Genomic DNA, 21,055 nt, shown 5'->3' with positions numbered 1-21,055 from the left:
TGGGGGGAAATGTTTTCAAGAATATTATTGTGAAGTACTTAAAATTACTTTGCTTCCATCTTAGCCACAGTTCTAAGGCTGACAGTGAACTGGCAGATCCTTTAGATACTCTGTCTCCCTGAACTGTTACAACTACAAATAAAGTAACAGGAGTTTATAATAAATAAGCTATTATACTTAACCATTTCTTGATGTTGTTAAAACAACTACATTTTTCAACAATGACTGCAGACGAGGGATTTTCTTCTTTGTTTTCCCTGATGCTAGGTTAATTTCATTTATATGTTTATCATCTAGAAGAAAAACAGCCTCTTTTTCCTGTTGAAAGAAAAAAGGAACATTTCATTCTTTAAAACATTATTTTGCTTGAAAGTCTGCAAAATAATGCAGAGAAAATATGTTAGGCAATAATACTACTCATAGTAATGATATTACAATTGCAATTACCATATTAAGTTCATTCTTTGATATATTTGCTTTACAGTACTTTACACCTTGCCATCAATCTACATTTATGATTAATGTTTCACAAGTTTCAAACTATGAAAGTAATTTTGCAATCATTATTAACACTGCCAGCAAATGATGGACAACAAATCAGAAACTAGCTATCTCGTCTTGCAGTGTTTAATGTAGTGAGATTTTTGCCAGTGATTTCAATAGAAGAAACTGGCCTTAAATAGTTGCCTACTTAAACTCAAATCATATATTAGAAGAAAAAAGAAATAGCCTCATTTTATCAAAAAAGCTTAAGCAAGCAGGTCTTTCAACAAATGTAGGATGGAATGGGAAAAAAAATTAACCATTTCCAACAATGTAGTGTAAAAAAGGTTATGAAAAACCAGAACCATCTAAACAACAACCTTATATAGGAGGAAAGTCTTTTGGGAAAAACAGAAAACCAAAACAAAAAAAGATTCCCCATTGTTTATCTGAGAAATGTTGACTCTCCAGCCTCAAGTCAATAAGATTTCAATAACTCCTAAGTGGAATATGTTTCTTACCCCCTCCCTGTGTATGGAAGTGCAAGTGTTATATAAAAGACTATTTTTTGCAGAATTTTATTTAAATATAAGTTCATTACAGTTACCTGTCCAATCCATGAGATGCGAGGCCACGGTTTTCTTTGCTTGATGCATGTAGAGATAAGAACATCTAGCTTAATCTCCATTCTTATTACACTTCTAGGTAACCATTACAAAGAAAAGCAAATAGTAGATTTTTCACATATCAATAGAGAATCTGAAGAAAGAAAACAAAACAAAACAAAAGAAGTTTTTATTTTTGCGGTGTGGGAGTAGAAGATTAGAATCTAGACACAAACTCCTAACTACAGCAGCTTCCTGGTAAACACAAACACAACCGAGGCTTACCTATACTTCCAAACTAAAACAACTATTTTCATTCAGGTAGCTCGAGGCTATTTGCAGTTCGGCCGTGCAGATTACACGCTTGTTCCTGAGGGAGTCAAGAGAGAGGAGCCAAGACCTCCAAGCACCTCGCTAAAAGCTCTAATAAGAACGCAGACGGTGAGGAAAACATACCACAGCCTCCTAAGAGCAAGCGATCAGACACGCGAGCCAAAGCCCAGCTGGGCTCCCCGCGGGCAGAGGGAGGCGGCGGGAGGACGAGCTCCCGCCTCGGAGCCGCCTCAGGCCGCGGGGTGACGGACCGCGGCGCCGCCCGCCACCGAAGTGTACCAGCTACGATGCCTCACGCTTCGGGGTGGGCACGGCCCCGAAGCGAAGCAGAGCGCGGACAAGCCGCTCCCGCGCGAGCAGGCACTGAGGAGGGGACGAGTGTTTCCCTCCCGCCGCCACCCGCAAGCCTCCCACTGCCACTGCTGCTCGAGTCAGGGCAGAGACGGTCCCTCCGGCAAACTCCGTCCCTCAGGACACAGACAAAGGAGGGCGGTAGGTGCCCAAACCGATGCTCACCACAGCTGCTGATGGGGTCCCACATCACACACCCGGCGCCCCCCAGGCCACGCTCCGCGCCTCGGCACACGGGCGGCCGCCAACAGCCGGGGGCGGAGCCTGTGCAGCAGAGTGCGCAGGCGCGGGGCCGAGCCCCGCCCTCTGGGTTGGCTCCGCTCGGCGGCCGCCGCGCTGGGCGCTGGGTCGCGGGCGGCAGGCCCGCTCACCATGCAGCGGTTACGCGGTTGCGTGCCCGGGACGCCTGGCCAGGCTCAGCCCACGGCTGTGCCCCGCCGCTTCGCCTTCCAACCTGCTGGCCTGGCAGGCTGCGCAGAAGTCTCATGCGTTTGGAGAAAACTGACCACGGAGACAGCCGGGCACCGCATAGTGGCTGTGGCGGTCAGTCCAGGGGTGATAGGGCGACTGCTGAGGTTCCAAGGGGAAAACCTGCACCGCCATCGGCCGTCAGAGGGGCGGGCTGAGTGACTATAGGAGACCAACGCTCCCTATCGGATACAGGAATTCAGGTGAAACACAAGAAGTAGGGTGAGCGTTCACTTTCATCTCTTGAAGAAACGCCTTATGGTTCCCTTAAAGCACTTATGCCCTTAAACCACTTCAGACTAAGTCCTTTTTTACCTTCCCTTAACCACAATCTTGATCAAAAATGAGTAACGTTGGGACAAAAAAACCCCACAACCAACTAAAGTAATAATCCAATTGTTGACAATTTTGAATTTTGTTAAGAAGTGGTTCACATTCATGTTGCTCAGTTATATCTGTGTGCTTTTCCCCACTTGTTTCAGCTACCTGCATTAATCCACCCAGCTCTCTCCTCTTACCCTAGGCTTCCACAGCCACCCAAATTTAAACTGGGAAACAGAACCCACCCTTTCTCCGTCTGAGTACAGAGCAAGTGCTATGAAAACAGAAGGCAATGTCTACACTGAAATTACCTGCAGTCATCTGAAAAATCCAAAGATAACTCTTAAGGTACTTTGAAATGCTCCAGCTTTGGAAAAACCTGTAATATTTCCAGAGGCATTATTATTCTATTAACTGGGAAAAAAAAAAAAAAGGAGAGAAAAAAAAGGGGGAAAAAAAAGAGAGCTGAAACTGTGACTTCTGCTTGTTCCAAACTTTCCAGTCATTTATCCAGATCTGAAAACAGAAATAATCTACTTACCTAGATTATGGAATATGGCTCAACAGAACATACTTTTGTGAAAATATTAAAATTTAGATGAAAAAAATTACATAGATAGGCAAGACTTGGGACAACACGTATGGAGTATGAACAGAACCTGCAATAACAAGACTGGGCTGAACATACATGACATCCTTCGTGTGAAACACAGCCATCAGCAGAAAAAAAAGCCCCAACTTGTCATATCTAAATATAGTATACTTTTAATGGAAAGATGCAGCTCTTTCCCAGGATGTACAGTAATTCCTCTATTTAAATACATAGTGAGGAAATTTCAACACTGACAAAAGAGAAAAAATTAAGATTTCAGCTCTATTTTGATTTAACAAGAGGTAAAAAACAGATGTATTCTAGTTTACATATCAATTCGCTGTGTGAATTGTGTTCCCCAGGGATCAGTATCAGTACTGGGGCCAGTTCTGTTTAATCTCTTTATCAATGACCTGGAGGAGTGAGTGTACTCTCAGTAAGTTTAAAAGTGACACCAAGTTGCATGGAGGTATTGATCTGCTGGAGGGCAGGAAGGCCCTACAGAGGGATCTGGACAGGCTGGATCAACGGGCTGAGGCTAATTATATGAGTTTCGACAAAGCCAAGTGCCAGGTCCTCACTTGGGTCACAACAACCGCAGGCTTGGGGAAGAGTGACTGGAAAGCTGCCTGGCAGAGAGGGATCTGGGGGTGTTGGTCAACAGTGGCTCAACATGAGCCAGCAGTGTGCCCGCGTGGCCAAGGCGGCCAACAGCATCCTGGCTTGTGTCAGGAATAGTGTGGCCAGGACCAGAGAAGCGATCATCCCTCTGTACTCGGCCTTGGTGAGGCCCCACCTCAAATTCTGTGTTCAGTTTTGGGCCCCTCACTACAGGAAAGACATTGAGATGCTGGAGAGAGTTCAGAGAAGGGCAATGAAGCTGGTGAGGGCTCTGGAGCACAAGTCTGATGAGGAGCAGCTGAGGGAACTGGGGCTGTTTAGCCTGGAGAAAAGGAGGCTGAGAGGAGACCTTATCACTGTCTACAGCTACCTGAAAGGAGGTTGTAGCATGGAGGGTGTTGGTCTCTTCTCCCACATAGCGAGTGATAGAAGAGGAAATAGCCTCAAGTTGCACCAGGCAGGTTCAGATTGGATATTAGGAAAAATTTATTCACGAAAGGGGTTGTCAGGCATTGGAACAGGCTGCCCAGAGAAGTAGTGGAATCACCATCCCTGGACGTGTTTAAAAGGCGTTTAGATGAGGTTCTTACGGACATGGTTTAGTGCTAGAGTCAGGTTATGGTTGGACTCAATGATCCTGAGGGTCTCTTCCAACCCAGTGATTCTATGATTCTCTGGCTGAAAATCATCAGAATGTACCTGGCAGTTCACAGGCAAAGGAAATTAATGGGTGTATTTTAAATAAAACTTCAGAGCATAGTAATCAGATAAAGGTAAAGGCTGTAAGTAGATATCTTCCATGTAAATGTCTAAATCTGTAGGCATAATGATACTTGCTTCTTTACCACATTAAAAATCTCTCTAAACTCTGTCATTATTTACTTACGTGAATAAGTTACTTGAGAAAGACTAAAGACCACCGTGAACTGGCAATTTATTGTGCATGTTATATAGAGTTTGTGTTGCTGAATATGTACACAATGCACAACAGTAAAACAGAGACAAAATAAATTTCCTTGTAGGAAGAGATTTTAAAATCTTAGGAAGCATGCATAGAGGATGATGCATTGGCTTCGCTTCTTTTAAGGAATATACACCATTTGGTGCTTGCGTGCATGTAATGGAAGTAAGAGAAGTCACTTCTTGATTTCTTTTTGATTTTAACAGATACAACATACTTATTAAAATGGATATGGAAAGTAATTTGATGAGCTTTTAATTCTGTTATTTTACTTCCAATACAAATGAGATTGCTAGTTTCTGCAATTTCATCCCAAACATTCTATTTACAGAGGCAGCTTGTGTGTAAAGTGACCGTTATGAAAGAATAATTATCTTTGTTACTGAAAGATCTGCCAATAAACTCAGGGAGAGATTTAGGACTACATCACTACTCACCAGTATGATGGCCTTTACATGCCCTTTTATCATCATCTTACCTTCTGCAGTTGTCATTTTCTATTTTGATACTTGTAAAATAGCTATCAAGAAGATTTTTACATCCTACTTTCCTCCTTTACTTCACACTAAGTAAAAAAAATTCCAAGTATTTTTAATCATCAAGGAAAAGATCACACAATGTATTTTATTTCAACAGTATTAAAAACAAGCTTTCCATCGTTAAAAAAATTGGTAGTAGTAAAAGAAACTCAATTTGTCACATTTACTTTACAACTCACAGATACCTTTGGAATAGCACGAATACAGGCCACACAACTGGTAACTGCAGCAGGAGATACAACTTTCTCAGAACTTCTTTCTGAGGATTTGTTCTTCCAGAGATTCAGTGCAGACATCTGAACTTTTATCACATAGTTCATTTATCTGAGATTTGTTATTATATTAGTCAATCACTGAAGCCGTTCTAATTTAGCTTGTAGTGATTTAAAATTTCCAATAATAGTCTGCACCACTAGTGTTGGGCTCATAGACTGAAGTTCAACCAGGTAGCAACTAACAGCATCCAAGCAAACATTTGTGAATCGTCGCCTGTAAAGAAAACAGAATAATATCAAGCTCCTTTTTGTTTCTGTGTATTAGAATTCATCTGAAATAGAAAGTGAGCATTGAGATTTAATCAAATAACATATCAGCAAGACATCTGTCAGCTACTCGTAAGTATTTAACTATTTATTAGAAATACATATTTTAGAAATATAATGCTTGTGACCAAGGCATAATGGGAAAATAAATAAATAATTACTATTTATCTAATAATAAACAATGAAACATGATACAGTTAAGGGCAATGTGAAATCTTTAATATTTAGATATTACTTTACCTATTAACGTAACCAATGTACAAGTTGTTAATTGAGATAGCAATTTAAATATCTAAAATTAGTATCAGACTACAACAATTTATGTACTAATATCTAAGCAGATATTAAAATTAGAAAACATTCACTAAGGCTCTAGTAAGTTTGAGTGTTTAAATCAGCTAAGCATAAAAGACCAAAAACATGGGAAAAGACAGATGTAAACTGTATGTGAACTGGGGACATTTGCATGTATATTTTCAAGAGAATCAGAAAAAAATATGGTTAGAAGTACTATCAAGACTTTGCCTAGTTCTGCTTACTGTGACAAGATAGTTCTAACTGAAGTTTGTATAGTCTATTCACAAAAGTTGCAAAAGCTAAAAATTCCATAATATGCAGGCAACTTGTTCAAGCACGTAGCTATTCTTCTAGCTAAAAGCTTTTTATATTATTAAACCTAATAATTACAGTCTTCATATAAAAGTAATTAAATTAATATTAAATTAATATTAAAATCTTGCTGCAGACTAAGCTAAATTTTAGTCCTGGAGACTGATTCATCACCAACCTCTTAAAAATAATTTGGGAAGATCTATCCTCAGGCTTAATCTCCTCTTTTCCAGAACACAAGAACTCAGTGCTCCTAGCCTTCCTTCATTAAACAATTCATTGTTTCATTCACAAAATGCCAGATTTTCATTTTTCCCCACTTTTCCCAGATTCCCTCAAATTTGCCTGTATTACTGCTTAAAGTATGTTCCCAAAATTTACAAAATAATCCTCTCAGTTCCTCATGAATCTTCAGTGAAGTGGAGAAAATTCTCTTTATTGAGGTAGTTTATAGGGAGTATCCTACCAGCTTCTACCAACTGGTTTTAAGTGAGGAATCTCAGTATTTCTTTCCTAGTGGTGATTACCAAGTTCACCCAAAAGAAAAGAATAAAAGCTTTGGGGATTGCTGAAGTGCAGTGCTTTAGTATATTTTATATCTTTCACTATTTATTAAGATAAAGTTGCCTTTCTTACCTCAGGAGTACTTTGGTTGGATCTTGTGTATATGCTGATAACAGTAAATGAATACACTCTAAAAGGTGTAGAGGTTTTTTTATTCTATTCCAATATGGGTCCTAAAAAAAAAATCCAAAATATTGAGACAAATATTAACGAGATAAGAAAAAGCACCCTGTGTGTGTGTGTATAAACAAATTGTCAGATGTGGTAATTATTTATTCATGGTAACAAAAATATAACAGAAACTGCAATTCTATCTTGATCTATATTAAGTCTATAATTTACTATTTTGACTTTTGACTACTAAATCATATATAAATTTAACTCAGTTTTCCATTTCCAAACACTCTGTAAATTAATAGATTTTAGGAAGTTCTGAATGCCTTACATTGTAAGGAATCTGGGTAAAAAGTCAATTCTCTTTAATTCTGTTTAAGCTTGTTTTACAACCCAAAAGTTAAAAATATGACATTCTTATTCTTTATGCCTACTGTGTCAATAGATTAGACAAGATGCAGCAATACAGCAAATTTTAATCATTAACAGGAAACAAGATTAATATATTCAAAATATGCTGTTCCTTCTACAACATAACAATTCTAATCCTACTTAATCCTAAATCAGATTTAGGTAAAGTAAAAGGATTAACAATTTTCCTTATATTTTAAGACTGAAGTGAATAAAGTCAACAGGGGAAAAAAAGCAGCATTAAGGACCTTTGAATAAAAAAAAGCTATGAAATTGATATTTTGATATATAACACCTTACATTATTTTGTGCTTCCTGCTAAAGACAGACCTTAATAGTAGCTGAAAACAATATTTATATGTTATGGTTATTTTCCTTACCCGTGCTTTAAATAACTGGTCATATACTTCTAGCAGCCTTGGCAATGGCACTCCAATTTCTTGCATGGTGTATGTTACAAAACCTAGATCCCAGTTCAAAGTACAGACCTGTTGCTCTAGAAACTGCACTAAAAAATCTGGAGGACAAAAATAATGGGATATTTAGATTCCAGCTTGCTAATGGGGGTCTAGCAAAGAAAGGCATTTGAAGACAGAAAATTAAAGCTTGGAATAAATCACTTTCTACACAGTTAGTCCTTTTCTCCTGTGAAACACAAGTAATAGTTTGCCCCATTATGCACTCAGGGAAGGATATGCTATCAGCAATGCATGACAGGGATTATTCATACTATGTACTTTATTACAGTTCTGCCATGAACTATGCTGCTAAGAAAAGTTCATTAACTTTCATTTCAGCACAAAAGAGCATACTATCATTTCATATGCTAGAAAAGCCAGCAACACTAGTGAATATTTTACTACATTTAACTGTCGGTAACAATTAACAATAAGCTGACAGCAGTATATTTTCTTTTACAAAACTAGAATATGATAAAAGGACACTTAGTGCTGAACAGGATGTTTTCCAGGCTTCTATATAATACCAAGTTCTCAAAACATCTGAGCATCTCCAAAGCAGAAAGATGCTCCAAAAAGGTTCAAGAAATCTGAATTCTGATTTTAGCATGTGCCCACGCAGATGGCAGTGGATACTTCAAAAGACAGCAGATAAAAGTGGCTGCCTAAAATCTTACTATATGGGTATATATACATTTTTACTTTGGACTTTGATAAAAACAAAGTTTATTTTTTTCTAAAATGGGATCTACTAAATCATCCAAAAATAACTGCTGCTGCCTTCTAAGCTTCATTTACTTTCCGTTCAGGGCGAAAAACTATAAAATCCAGTAAAATTCCTGGATAAATTCTAGGAAAAACTACACCTGTAAAAAATGTAATGGTTTAATAACCATACAATAATATTTTGCTTACAAAATAGGCCAATAGGAATTCAATTTCTAATTTTCGTCTAACCTCCCTCTCCTGAATCCCCTATCAAAAGTCACTGTCATAACAATGCTTTTGTTCCCAATTTCTGGGAGAAACTTAAAAGTGCTACTCAGCTATCCTCAAGATCAGCTCCATCACTACTGACAGCTGAAATAATTTATTGCTTCAGCTACAGTGAAAAAACCATCACAAACAGCTACAGTAATTATGTATCACAAGCATGTAAGAATGTATCACAAAATTATCAATATTCTTTCTTCCTAGATTTTAAATGAGAAACATTTCCTAGGTTAAAACCTTTTTTAAGAGACTAAAAAAGGAAAGCTGTGATCCATTCATGTAATCTATATGTTTATTCACTATGCAGGCCAAACAACTTGCCTAAAGGAAAGTAACGAGGTGTTCCAACATATATCTTTCCAAGCAATACCATCTTCAGACTAAGTTCTTGCATTCTGTCAGCGGGGCTCAGAGACACACTCTTGCTCAGCTCTGCAAGGGAAAGAAAACACCTAGAGAGAACTTCAGGGAAAAAGTTGCACATTTATACACAACTACTCTGTGTATAAAGTACTCAAGTACTCAAATTTACTACTAGCACATCAAAATCTTTTGCTATTGTCAGTGCAAAATCAGCATGTGGAAGTGCAAATCCAACTTTTTCTGGTGTGTGTGTATCTACATTTACAGATTTTAGTGTTCCCTTGAAGTTCTGTGCAAATCTACTTAAAAAAACCCCAAAGAACAACAAAAACAACCAGACCCCAAAACCCTACCACCAAACCCAACAACAACAAACTCAGAGGAAAACCACTAGCACATGGCTTTTCCTTCAAATCACTGTCAGTGTTGTTTGCACAATAGCAACCGCAAGCACAAAATCCAAGAAAAAACAAACATAATTTAAAAAACCCCCCAGAAACAGAAAGATAGTGAATTGCCAACTCTTTTGTTAAAGGGTGAGGAAGATTTACTACAGCCAAGAGGCAAGGCTTGCAGAGCTATGTCTGCTACTCTGCTTCTCAATAAATGGACAAAATCCTTACGCTTCTAGTCCTGTCAGCATTATAAAAACACAGAACTCCCTGAAGATTCTTTAATTTTTGTAATGATAAATGTAACATTTTTATTCTAATTTCGTAATAGTGAAATCTTCAGACAAAATTTTCCTATATATCATGGAATCTTAGACTAAGAAGGGATGAAATTACTTCAGAAATGTTATCTAGAATGGGATTATTCAAGCCATACAGGCAATATTCTCCAACATATATGTGTAAAAATATTACTTTTCTGTCCTTCAGGCATACAAGCCGAAGGCACACAAGTATAGTTAACTATACTTACCAAATTTATCACAGAATAGTCCAGAAAAGACCCACTTGGACAGCATATCAGTAGCAGTACAGTTAGTCTTAAAAGCTCTAATTGTATTATTTTCCTACAGTTCTAGTTCGTACCACTCCTTGTTCATTAAGACCTACCTTTCTCAATGATTTCTTGCCAGAGTGTTTGCACCAAGATAGGATCAGAATGACCCGCACAATGTATAATTGCAAGCTTGCATTCTGAGAGCTTAAAAGGATCAGCAAATTCTCCATACAGCTGAAAGAAAAATTATTGGGCTTTAAATTTCAAGTAGGATAAAAAGGACATTTTAAAATTCAGCTTTTCTTTATTTTGTGTGGTGGACATCAGACTAGTAATAGCGCAACCCAAGTAACCATTGTCAACACTAAATTATTTTTCTTTTTTTAGTACGTTTAGTTTCACTTCTTAACTTCAATCCCCAATTTTATATGAAGTTATAAATACTAACAGTAATTTTCTAACAATTTTCCCAATAAATGAATACATCTAGGAGACTTAATAACAAAGATAAACATGGAAGAAATTAAAGTACTAAAGACTGGAGGAATATCAAAGTACAGAAAAAGACAGTCTTGGGTAACGTTCTGAGACAATGCCAAACTGTCCATTACTTTTCCTAGTCAGCATAGGAACATTCTTTGCAAAACATTTCATCCCCAACTCTCCAAATGTTATAAATTTAGAAACTGAAAAGTATGGAGAAATTTTAATCACCTTGGTTATATCCATCAGCTCGGCATCAAGCTGGGAGATTGCATCTTGCACTGAAGAGTGATGGGAATACTGCCGTTGTAATGTTTCTTGTATTTGAAGCTGGATCCTTGCAACCTTGTTTAAAAACAAAAATAAAATATGTCAAGATTGGATTAGTTTAATGAAAGCTTAAGAATACACTCAGAATTCACTTTAACTTATTTAAATGTAGAAGTGTTACTGTCTTTCATCTCAGAGTCTCCTATCAACTGCATAACTTTGCCACATTGTGAAGAAAGCCCAGAAAGCTTTCTACGGAACTGGTAATAAAAATGTCACATGCCAATATGACAAAGTGAAATAATGCATTTACAGTGTAGCTTAGATTAATATTTTTTCTTACTTCCATTTTCTCTTCTAGTTCATGTAGGAATTCACCATCTGCAGCTATAGAGGATATGGCAGTGGAACTTTTGGCACTCAAAATGGCACGTGCAATGTATTCAAGACGCTGCTGAAGAGAAATCTCTGTGCTGCAAAGCAAATATACAAAATAAAATGGGGAATTACTATAATTATTTGATGGTTAATTATATTCTAACTAGACTCTTGGAATTAGCACATGACTTCTCCAGATTTTACTAAATCAAGCAGGACATTATCCAACAATGTAACACCATATTTGTTGCAGGCTCAGTTCTAGTTCTCTATCCATTGCTCCACAGTTACACTATCACATTACAAAATTCCATGTAAGAAATGACCACTTAAGATACAGTACTTAAAACCAGGAAATACATTGCAAGCTAATGTATAATATATAAAATAAACATGTAATTTCTTCACAGTAATCGTTTGGATCAAAAGCTAATATATTCTGTTGACTTAAAATCTTTCTAGCACTGGCCTTTTCTTAAAATACCTACATGTAAGGCTTTGATTTTAGTTTATTTGGTTTTTAACCAATTAGCTCAATGTATGCAATAGATCACACATAATCCATACCTATGCAGGTCAGCCAACTTAGCCAAGACTCTGGCTGCATTACTAAAATTTCTGTTCTTTTCAAAGTATCTCCACAGTAAATCCATATAACGGACTTTGTTTTGGTCAATCTTGGTCATCCGCACAAGGTAGGGTTCCAAAAAGGGGGCAGTAACCTGCAATAGTCATAAAGATAGCATTTATATTCTTCCTCTCTCCTCTTTTTTAAAGCATCAGCATTATTACAATTAACTCTTTCAGTTCACCTGTAACAGCTTGTCCGTCAAGTCAGCTTGTATCAACCAGTTGTAAAGTGCAATACTGAAGAGTTCATCTGTTGAACGCTGAGCTAGCTTCAGCATTTGTTCAAACTAAGGGAAGAAAAGGCCAAAGCTGTTATTCCAGAAGTGGTTACATTACACCAAGCACTGAATATGTATGTGACAATACTTAGGTTCACGTTATTTGCATGTCATTGTTTCTACGAACACTCTATATAAATACGCCAATTTGTGACAAATTTTTACTTTTATCTGCCCCACTAAACTATTCCATAATTTTTTAACAATACAAATTCTACATCCCTTCAAATCACAGCATTTTTTGGAGTGCAGTCGTGATTTTTTGGTTGATTTCTTACATGATGCCCTGCTTCTTCATTGCTTAGCATGTTGGGGTCAGATGACAGCACCGGAGGACCTGGCTTTTTGGGTACACTTGGAGACTGAGGAGCAGCTTTACTTTGATTCACCAGCTCTTGAAGGGTGTCAGTGATGCACTTGTAGCTGTTCAATCTGTAAACAGAGTGAAATAAAAGCAAAACCTCACCGTTTTCCTTGCAACTGTCTATGAAATACTCTTCTCAAAAGTTGTTACTGTGTGCCTTTCTAAACAATTACTAACATTCAAAAAGATCACAGACTGTTGTCAGCCAATTGCCACAATCTAGTCTGTTCTCAATCATCTTTCTAACAATTCTTTCTGTAATATTCAGATCACAATGTTTTCTGCATCTATCAGTTTACCATATGTTCCAGTTAAAGCTGGTGCCATATTAATGAGAAACATGGAAAGCATGCTGGGCAAAACCATCTCTACTGTTTTTCCTTATTAAGAAATGCTTGTCGTTACCCTGCATACCTTGCCCAAAAGAGTTACTCTTCTGGTGCCTTGAAATAAAGCACCCCATATAATAAAGTATTCTGAAAACTTGCCTCTCTTGAAAAGCTTGAAGTCCAACAACATCCTCTTCTGGTTCTCCATTTTTATAGAAATGAAGGCCAAGACCTTGGGGATCTTTCTTCTCTGCAGCTGTAAGAGAGAGTTCTACTACTCCCTCATAGAAACGCACTAAGAAAGAAACAACAAATATTACCGTTCATTATTGTGTGTCACAAAATGGTGATAAACACTTCCATTTTAGCAAGCAATAAAAAATCTTATTCACTTTGATTTGTGTTGTATAAAGGTCCATGCCTGTACGGAACCTGTGGGATTATATGCAAGTTTGAAGTTACAGATTTGTACAGAGACTGACATCTTGACTGTTAAAGAAGTTATATCTACGTTTGAATTACATACTAGCTTCTACTGAACAAAACTGTATTCAGAACCATACTTCAAACAGCATATTTAGTATAAAACCTTACCTGAAAAAGTACAATAATTTATTTTCTGCTTACATACAACAGTTTTCCTATAAACATTTTTGCCACATATATGAAACAAATGGACACTACAACATGAAATAAGTGGATGGGAATATTTTTATACAGAAGTAGTTTTTTTGATTGTATGGTGAAATCTAGAAAGGCTTTAAAGAAGAACAGGTTGACGTATATTAATTATAAGAGTTACTAAGTAAACAAACAAAGCAAACAGAAGATGGCACAAAAGGATATTATAGAAACTGTTTACCAGAACATGATCAGCAATTGTCTCTTACCTTGCCTATATTGTGCACAAACATTAGCAAGGTCTACTTGATTGCTGATCTTCTGGTATTCTTTCAGTGACTCCCTTAGCATCTTTTCTTTTTCCACTTTGCTTTGAGCCTGTCGAGATCGCTGAAGCAGTTCATTTGCCTATACACGAATTATGGGAAAATGGAAATCATTAACATGAACACATCATGAGCAGATCGTGGATATTGTTGTAAGTTAATGATTTATTATTCCAGACTTCAAAGCTGAAACAGGAGAATCATTATCCTCTCAGAAGCACTCTCATTATTTGATAACACTAAGTTTCTAGCAGAAACGGCAGTAGAGAGATAGGCTTAAGGCTTAAACAACCAACTGGTTCCCCATTCTCCCCTCACCAGTTACTTTTTCAAATTTATTTGAAGAGCTTCAGAAAGTCTAGTTCTTAAACACAATAATCTTTCCAGAAATTCGATGAAACAAGAAGACAGAAAATAAGAGACCATGCTGAGGAAAGACTGGATTAAGAACATATTTTATCAACATCAGGAAGACCGTTTCATTAGACATGACATTGGAGGTAGAGAACCTATGAACACTACAAATAACTGCAAATGCTTCAACCCAGAGCTTGCATAATCTTCAGCATTAATCAACTACAACATAGAAATATGCACAAGACCTGCCTTCATTAGTTCTTGTGCTCCTGAAACTACCTAAGCACAAGCTGCCCAGCTTACCTCATTTGAACACGTTCTGAAGTTCTATTTTGGTGCTGTAAAATCTGGAAGTGCGCTTACCTTGGAACACAAAGCATCATCGGTGCTATAAAGAAGAGGACAGATATCTTGCAAGTGGGCAATGATGCCATCCACAGCAGCATTATCTCTGATATAACAGTTTATGAGAGAAGAAATGAGTGCTCCAGTCAACTCTCTGTCTCTAATTACCAAGTCTTTGAAAGCAGTAATCTTTAGATGTTCTTGAAGTTCCTGAAGATAGAATTTAATTAGTTTACCACAGTTTTTACGTTATTGTTTAGAAATATCACAACATTCTAGCAGCTAAATTAACTGTTTCCAGTAAATAAAAACATACAAAACTCCAATGACTGAAGTGTACAGCACAAAAATACATTCTTTAAAACACACATTATAGAACAAAATGAAAATAATAAAGAATGCCCTATCAAGGAAGGCATTAGACTCTTGGATGCCAAAGGATGGCAAGAACTGTTTGAGCAGACCTCTGCCATCTTCACTACGTGTCTATTTTATTTCAGATCTCTGCAAGTAAGAATGAAATTAGCAGTTCCCCTTACTTCACAAGGCACTGCCAGAATGTACAACCTATAAAATGAGTATGTCACAGTTTTTAATAATGGGAACCATCTGAGTACTGTCATAGATTAAAAAAATGACAAACACATAAAAAGGAGGAATTGAAGAAATTGGAAGTCTGTACTCTTTATGCTTTTTCACAGTAAATTACATTGAAGGTTATTAATTCTTTTTAATTATTAAGACTATTTGCTCACATAGAGTTGCCAAGAGTGTCTATATAGTGTCTATGGATGTAACAGCGTGAAAATACTATTACAAAACTCCACAACTACTGAAGACAGAGGAAAATATTCCATTTGTTAAACAATTAGTTAACTCCTTGGCCAACACAAGAGAAAAGCTGCCTGTGTTGGAAATTGTGCTAACTCCCCAAAGCGAGAGTGTAAATAGCTCCAGCTTCTGTGCATTTTTGAAGTTTAAAAATTATTTTTATCAACAAAGAATACAACTTCTCAAATCATTTATTTTCCTTTTAAGTGCTAGGACATAATCCCTAGTATTCAAATTAATAGCTTTTTCAAGGGCTGGATGCAAATTCAACATTAGCAAACAGTACATAGCAGTAGCACCACAGTTCTGTAAGTCTCCTTCTTTACAAATAAGGAGAGAGAGGCTGGATTAACTGAGGCTCTTTAGCCTGGAGAGGAGAAGGTGCAGGGAGCAGTGTGTGGGATCTTACTAATATTTACAGGAAGGTGTAAGAACGCAGAACCTGAATTCTCTCAGTGGTGCACAGTGACTGGACACAATGCAATGGCCAAAAGCTGAAGCAAAGGAAATTACACCTGGACATAATAAAAGTCTTTTTTACTCTAAAGGCGGTTAAACACCAGAAGGGGTTGCCCGAGGGGCTGTAGGATTTCCATCGTTGGAGATATTAAAAGCCTTCCTCGACCTGGTCCTGGGCAACCTGCACCAGTTAACCCTGCTTTGAGCAGAGGGAACACGTAACCTCCAGAGGTCCCTTCCAGCCTCAGCTGTTCTGTGATACATTCTGGAACCTTACTTACACAGAAGTGCAAGGGTTTGAGACTCTACAGTCCTATTGCTTTTCACTTTTAAACATTTACCAACAGTAAGGCAGAGACTGAATTCCTCCCGGCCAGACAATATTGATCTATTCTTTTTAGCACATTTTGCAGAATGTGCTGAATGTGAAAAGACAGTAATTCATAAAACCAGACTCATTAAATGACAATAAAAGTAAGATAAGAAGTGACACTTCCAATTCGCTAAAATTGGGTGATGAGGTCAATACATGTTAGTCTCAAAAATAAACACTTGCAACCTGACTGAAAATCCACCTATGGTTTAAAATTCAGGATAAGTTTCTCAATGAATTAAATTAGTACTCATTTGAGAATAGGTAGCAAAAGAAATTCTTATGTTAAACATAAACAAATTAAAATAATGTGATTTGGATCGTACCTTCTGCAGCTCACCTACAACAACACTGAACTGGTGCTCACAGAGCAACTTCCATAAAGCCAATGCCTGGCAGGTTTTGCGAACAAGTTGCTGGATGCCTTGAAGTGAGGTCTTCTCAGTTAGCTGTGCCTCAGCTGAAAAGCCAAGAGACTGTCAATGAGTAGCTGTTCTACATGCTTCAAATTAGCCTGTAAATTGTTGAGGTTTTACAATAATCTCCTTAGATTTCTTTTTTTTTTTTTCCTCTCAATTCAGTATTTCTTTGTAATAGGACAACATACTCACTTGTCTCACAAACTGCTTCACACTTGCTATCCTGAAAATATAAATGGATGTGCAGCTACCAAATATTGTAATGAGGAGATGAAACAATCTTATGAAATATGGAGACCATTAGGAAGAACAGAAAGAAGACAGATAACAGCACAATTTCAAGATTGTCTGCATGGGGAAAATAGGACAAAGAAGACATGTATCTACACAGCATTGAGATTTAATTCTTCTCTGAGAAAGCTTAGAGTGCTTTAGAGTTCAAGTACTTTTATTTTAGTTTAATAAATTGAGAGATACAACTTAAGTTTTGCAGTGGCTCAAGACCACTAGATGTTATTGTGCCAAAACCCAGATTATCCTCACAAAGAGATACTCTCTTTTGTGGTCTGCTTTAATTGGTTGCAATATTAAGCTTTCAATATCAAAGTGAAAGGTAATATCTGAAGCATGTAACAAAGTCTCATAAGGCTGCAATGTTTCTCTATTTAGTTTTGAGTTTTCATTCTGGGTACATAATTCATCTCTAGTAGTTGTATGTAAATTATTTTTTCACATCAAAATGACTGTAGAAGCACTGTTCCCAGCATGATACAGTACAGAAGCAAAAGCAAGGTGCTAGCAAAGTTGGTTTCCAAACCACAGTGCTTTTTCTGAAGGATTATTATAAGTATGGCATATTGATTAACATCGAATTTGTATGGAAAGAGGTTTTAACAAGAAAAGAGAACATCCAAATGCACCATAACCTGTTACTTCCGGGTCAAAAGTAATTACATACCATGGTATTTCCTCTGGAGGTCTTGCTGGACTTGCTGAGAACTTCCGCCATCAGGCCGCATAAAACCCAGGAGCCTCTGTTGCAGATTGGCAGCTGGTGAGCTGAAACTGTAATTCCAAAATAAAGAGATGCTAGTATGATAACAAATACTGACCCTTTTAAAGATGAAATCTAACAACTCATTTTAGTTGAGATGAAGCTATGCACATTTCCAACATAATACAGATACGCACAGTAGTTTTTCAAGAGGTAGACATTAAATATCACTAGAAAATTGGCGCAATGAATAATACCTTGGGTTTCCAAGCGCTCCTACTGTAGCAAACTGTGAATTTCTATCCAGAAATTCTTGTAAACCTTTCAGTTCTTGCAGTACGCATTCCAATCCATGGGATGGAACACTGCTTTCTATCTGCAAAAGAAAGTAGACTTTACAGAAAGCTTGGTTTCCAAACTTTTTTCCAAAAAAAATCTATTTTAAGCTAAAGCCACAAAAAAAGACAAACGCTAAGAGGGCACAACAAATAAACAGCATAATAGTAACGCTATCACTGGAACACAACATTATTTTACCAGAAGCATTGAAGAGGGGGCACACATGTGAAGAGGTACTAGTTCTCTGCAGATACACAGTATTCAAGATGCTACTTTCTTTGCCTCTTTGATAACCAAGTCAAGCTGTGTTTTACTATTTCCAGCTCTGAACTAAAACAATGATTGAGCATTACTAAGACACAGAGTATAACTGCTAAGGTCTTCCAGAGTCTCCCAGTTACCTTAAAACTGGAAGAAGAAAGCTCATGTAGAAGTTAATTTGCATTGCTGAAATTACTCAGTTCAGGATTCTATTAACATCCACAGTCAGATAAGACGTTGTTATTTTGATCATGGACAAAAGGTGAAACACCAAGATGTTAGGAAGATGTTGGATATTTTTTATGTCCTTATATAACCGCAATGTTTATCCTAACCCACTAAAGCATTTTATTTTTAAGTTTTGTCTGGAGGTGGTATGCAGAAATGAAGTGCAATCACTAAACATTTAGAAAACTGGCCATTGCCATTTAACAACAGAGATCAAATTACAGTTAGGTTTCTTAAAAAGTAACACTGAAAATAGTAGCTTAAAAATATTTAGAACATACAATTACTCCTCAGTTAAGAGCATAGCACTTCAGAAAATATTCAAATAGCAACAATGTTTTTTTTTATATCAGTTCATAATTGGGAATGGAAGTATAACACAGCTTAAGATATATACTATAAGGAACTTCTAAAAATACAAAATGTTTTACATACTGCAACAACTTCTCGATTGCCACTTTTGAAAACTCTCTCCAGGACTATACTGCCATCCCAAATATTTCTGCAACACAAAACATTACTGTGTTAAACATCAAGTAATTTAAGCAAGTATATTTGCAAGTCTTGTACGTATAATTTCTTAAGAAAGAAATGGTAATGTTTTTTAGTTCAAGGTCTAAAATAAGGATTTAATTTGGATGAAAATTAAACATTAAAAAAGTTACCATTACCCATTTCTGAATGGTATAGATACATATAATTAACAAAATTTCAAATTTTAAAACTTTAATTAAATCAAGCTTGATGCTCTCAAATACTTTAAATATAGACCAATATTGTTCTCTGGAAATATGGTGTAGGTAAATAAGTGTCATAACAAATATTTCTTTCCCAACCAGCATGCAGACAGATGACCGACATATGAAGAGCTCTGTTCTTGCTTGGGGTGTTAGTAACACAGGACTCAACAACCAAGTAACAGAATCCTCTGTAGTTTTGCTTCATTGCTGATTTCAACTTTCTGTTTAAAGCCTCTTAACAGAAAAAACTTCAAGCCAGGACTTCAACCCTGTAAGTCCTTCTGCATTTCTGTTTCATCCCTTAGGAGTTTGAAACATAACTCACAGGTTTGAAAAATAAAACTGCAGTTTTCAGAGTTGTGCACATACACTTGATTGAAGAATCAATGCCTAAGCAACTTTACTGTCCTAGCCATTCACTGAATGTATTATCATTAAAAGAGCTGGAAAGAGAATGTATTATACCAAAGGGTACTTCATAAACAACATAAAAATGCACTTTACTAACTTCAGATTTAAATGCTATTAAGACAGAATTCACCACCAACGAGCATTAGGGGAAATAAAAACTATGAAACAAATTCAGTGATAGAATCTCCTTTCACGCAAACACCTCACCCTATAATCCGAGCAAAGTATATGCAAATGCCATTGTGTCTTCCAGAAAATACTATCTCAGGACCCATCATTCCACTAATGGATGTACCAGGGTGAGACATGGAATTCCCAGAAGGAAACATGGGAGTTGACATAGTAGGAGGTTGTAAACCTAGGGTGAAAATAGGTAAATATTAATCATTTGAATGCAAATAAGAAAGACTAGTTGAAATAAAGCTCTAGTTCTCCAGCAAAGGAAAACAAGGCATTACCTTGCCCAGGTGTTGTCAAAAAGCTAGGATTAGGATATGGACTATCAACAGCCAAGGGGGAACCTAAAAGGGAAAAAAATCAGTTTGTTAAATACAAACAAAAAAACCCAAACCAAAATATAATCCATAAATCCCTGTGCAAAAGCAGCAAAGTTGTTAAATCAAGTACTTTAAAGTTGGAACCATTTCAAGATCTTTCATGTATAGTTAAATACCAAAGTGCACTGATTTCTTATCAACCTAACATTCCATAACTGTACCAAATAGATATGTTTCAAGAGCAGCTTTTTTTTCCAGCATTCATGTGCTATTTAATGCACATCATCTGTTACCTGCATTGAATATAATGTTGTCCACATACTTATTCTTGTTCTTCACTCTCTGACTGCTCCCTTTCCTAATATGGGCACCTACTCTCAAAACACTCACACTTTCAGTCTTTTAAATCTTTTCAAAGAGTAACAATTTTACCTCCAAAGCACTCAACTGAAAGAAACTGGTATTATTACTCTTTAATTTCTACATAAGGCAGTTGGACAAACACCACAGCAATACTGCTAACTTGGAACATTCAGTTTAATAGTGTCCAGGGCCTCAGACTCACATGTGAATCCTCATACCTTCTGCAAATTAAGTCTGAGCCCATAACTTTAGACCCCAACATATGAGGAGCACGTGTAGTCATCTACAAAAACATCCATGTACTATCAGCGTGTAGGATGATAGACCACAGAAAGGGCAAGAAAACTGACACTCTGGAAATTTAGCTTTTATCAAAGAATCAGCTCTTACTTCATTCACTACAGTTCTCTTAACTTGGCAATACACAACAGTGTAAAGGATAATAAAGTTCTTCACCAAACAGTGCCAATGCATTCTCAGAGC

The 21,055-nt window shown here is 37.0% G+C and overlaps 2 protein-coding genes across 5 annotated transcripts in view; both read right to left on the bottom strand.

The window, feature by feature from the left end:
* The window catches only part of CPLANE1 (ciliogenesis and planar polarity effector complex subunit 1), a 54,939-nt gene extending 52,907 nt beyond the window's left edge, over positions 1-2,032 (bottom strand). For all 4 annotated transcript variants that reach the window (XM_082074779.1, XM_082074780.1, XM_082074781.1 and 1 more), the window contains exons 1-3: positions 1,938-2,032; positions 1,091-1,242; positions 183-318 (exon numbers count right to left, since the gene is read on the bottom strand). In XM_082074779.1, coding sequence (XP_081930905.1) covers positions 183-318; positions 1,091-1,171 — 217 coding nt within the window. In that variant the 5' untranslated portion in view covers positions 1,172-1,242; positions 1,938-2,032. The remainder of the gene's footprint in view (positions 1-182; positions 319-1,090; positions 1,243-1,937) is intronic.
* A 3,301-nt stretch (positions 2,033-5,333) lies between these two features.
* Positions 5,334-21,055, bottom strand: part of NUP155 (nucleoporin 155) — a 30,581-nt gene continuing 14,859 nt past the window's right edge. Inside the window, exons 17-35 of the mRNA XM_082075402.1 lie at positions 20,171-20,233; positions 19,920-20,070; positions 18,997-19,063; positions 17,991-18,109; positions 17,698-17,804; positions 16,647-16,780; positions 14,676-14,867; positions 13,899-14,037; positions 13,168-13,303; positions 12,594-12,747; positions 12,220-12,324; positions 11,975-12,129; positions 11,373-11,502; positions 10,991-11,104; positions 10,390-10,510; positions 9,287-9,397; positions 7,895-8,031; positions 7,062-7,162; positions 5,334-5,763 (exon numbers count right to left, since the gene is read on the bottom strand). Of these exons, the coding sequence (XP_081931528.1) occupies positions 5,625-5,763; positions 7,062-7,162; positions 7,895-8,031; positions 9,287-9,397; positions 10,390-10,510; positions 10,991-11,104; positions 11,373-11,502; positions 11,975-12,129; positions 12,220-12,324; positions 12,594-12,747; positions 13,168-13,303; positions 13,899-14,037; positions 14,676-14,867; positions 16,647-16,780; positions 17,698-17,804; positions 17,991-18,109; positions 18,997-19,063; positions 19,920-20,070; positions 20,171-20,233 (2,375 nt within the window). The 3' untranslated portion in view covers positions 5,334-5,624. The remainder of the gene's footprint in view (positions 5,764-7,061; positions 7,163-7,894; positions 8,032-9,286; positions 9,398-10,389; positions 10,511-10,990; positions 11,105-11,372; positions 11,503-11,974; positions 12,130-12,219; positions 12,325-12,593; positions 12,748-13,167; positions 13,304-13,898; positions 14,038-14,675; positions 14,868-16,646; positions 16,781-17,697; positions 17,805-17,990; positions 18,110-18,996; positions 19,064-19,919; positions 20,071-20,170; positions 20,234-21,055) is intronic.

The sequence above is a fragment of the Streptopelia decaocto genome (assembly GCF_964273445.1).
Source record: "Streptopelia decaocto genome assembly, chromosome: Z".
Lineage (NCBI taxonomy): Eukaryota > Metazoa > Chordata > Aves > Columbiformes > Columbidae > Streptopelia > Streptopelia decaocto.
Note: the sequence above shows the minus strand (reverse complement) of the source record. Positions and strands in the feature narration are given on the sequence as shown.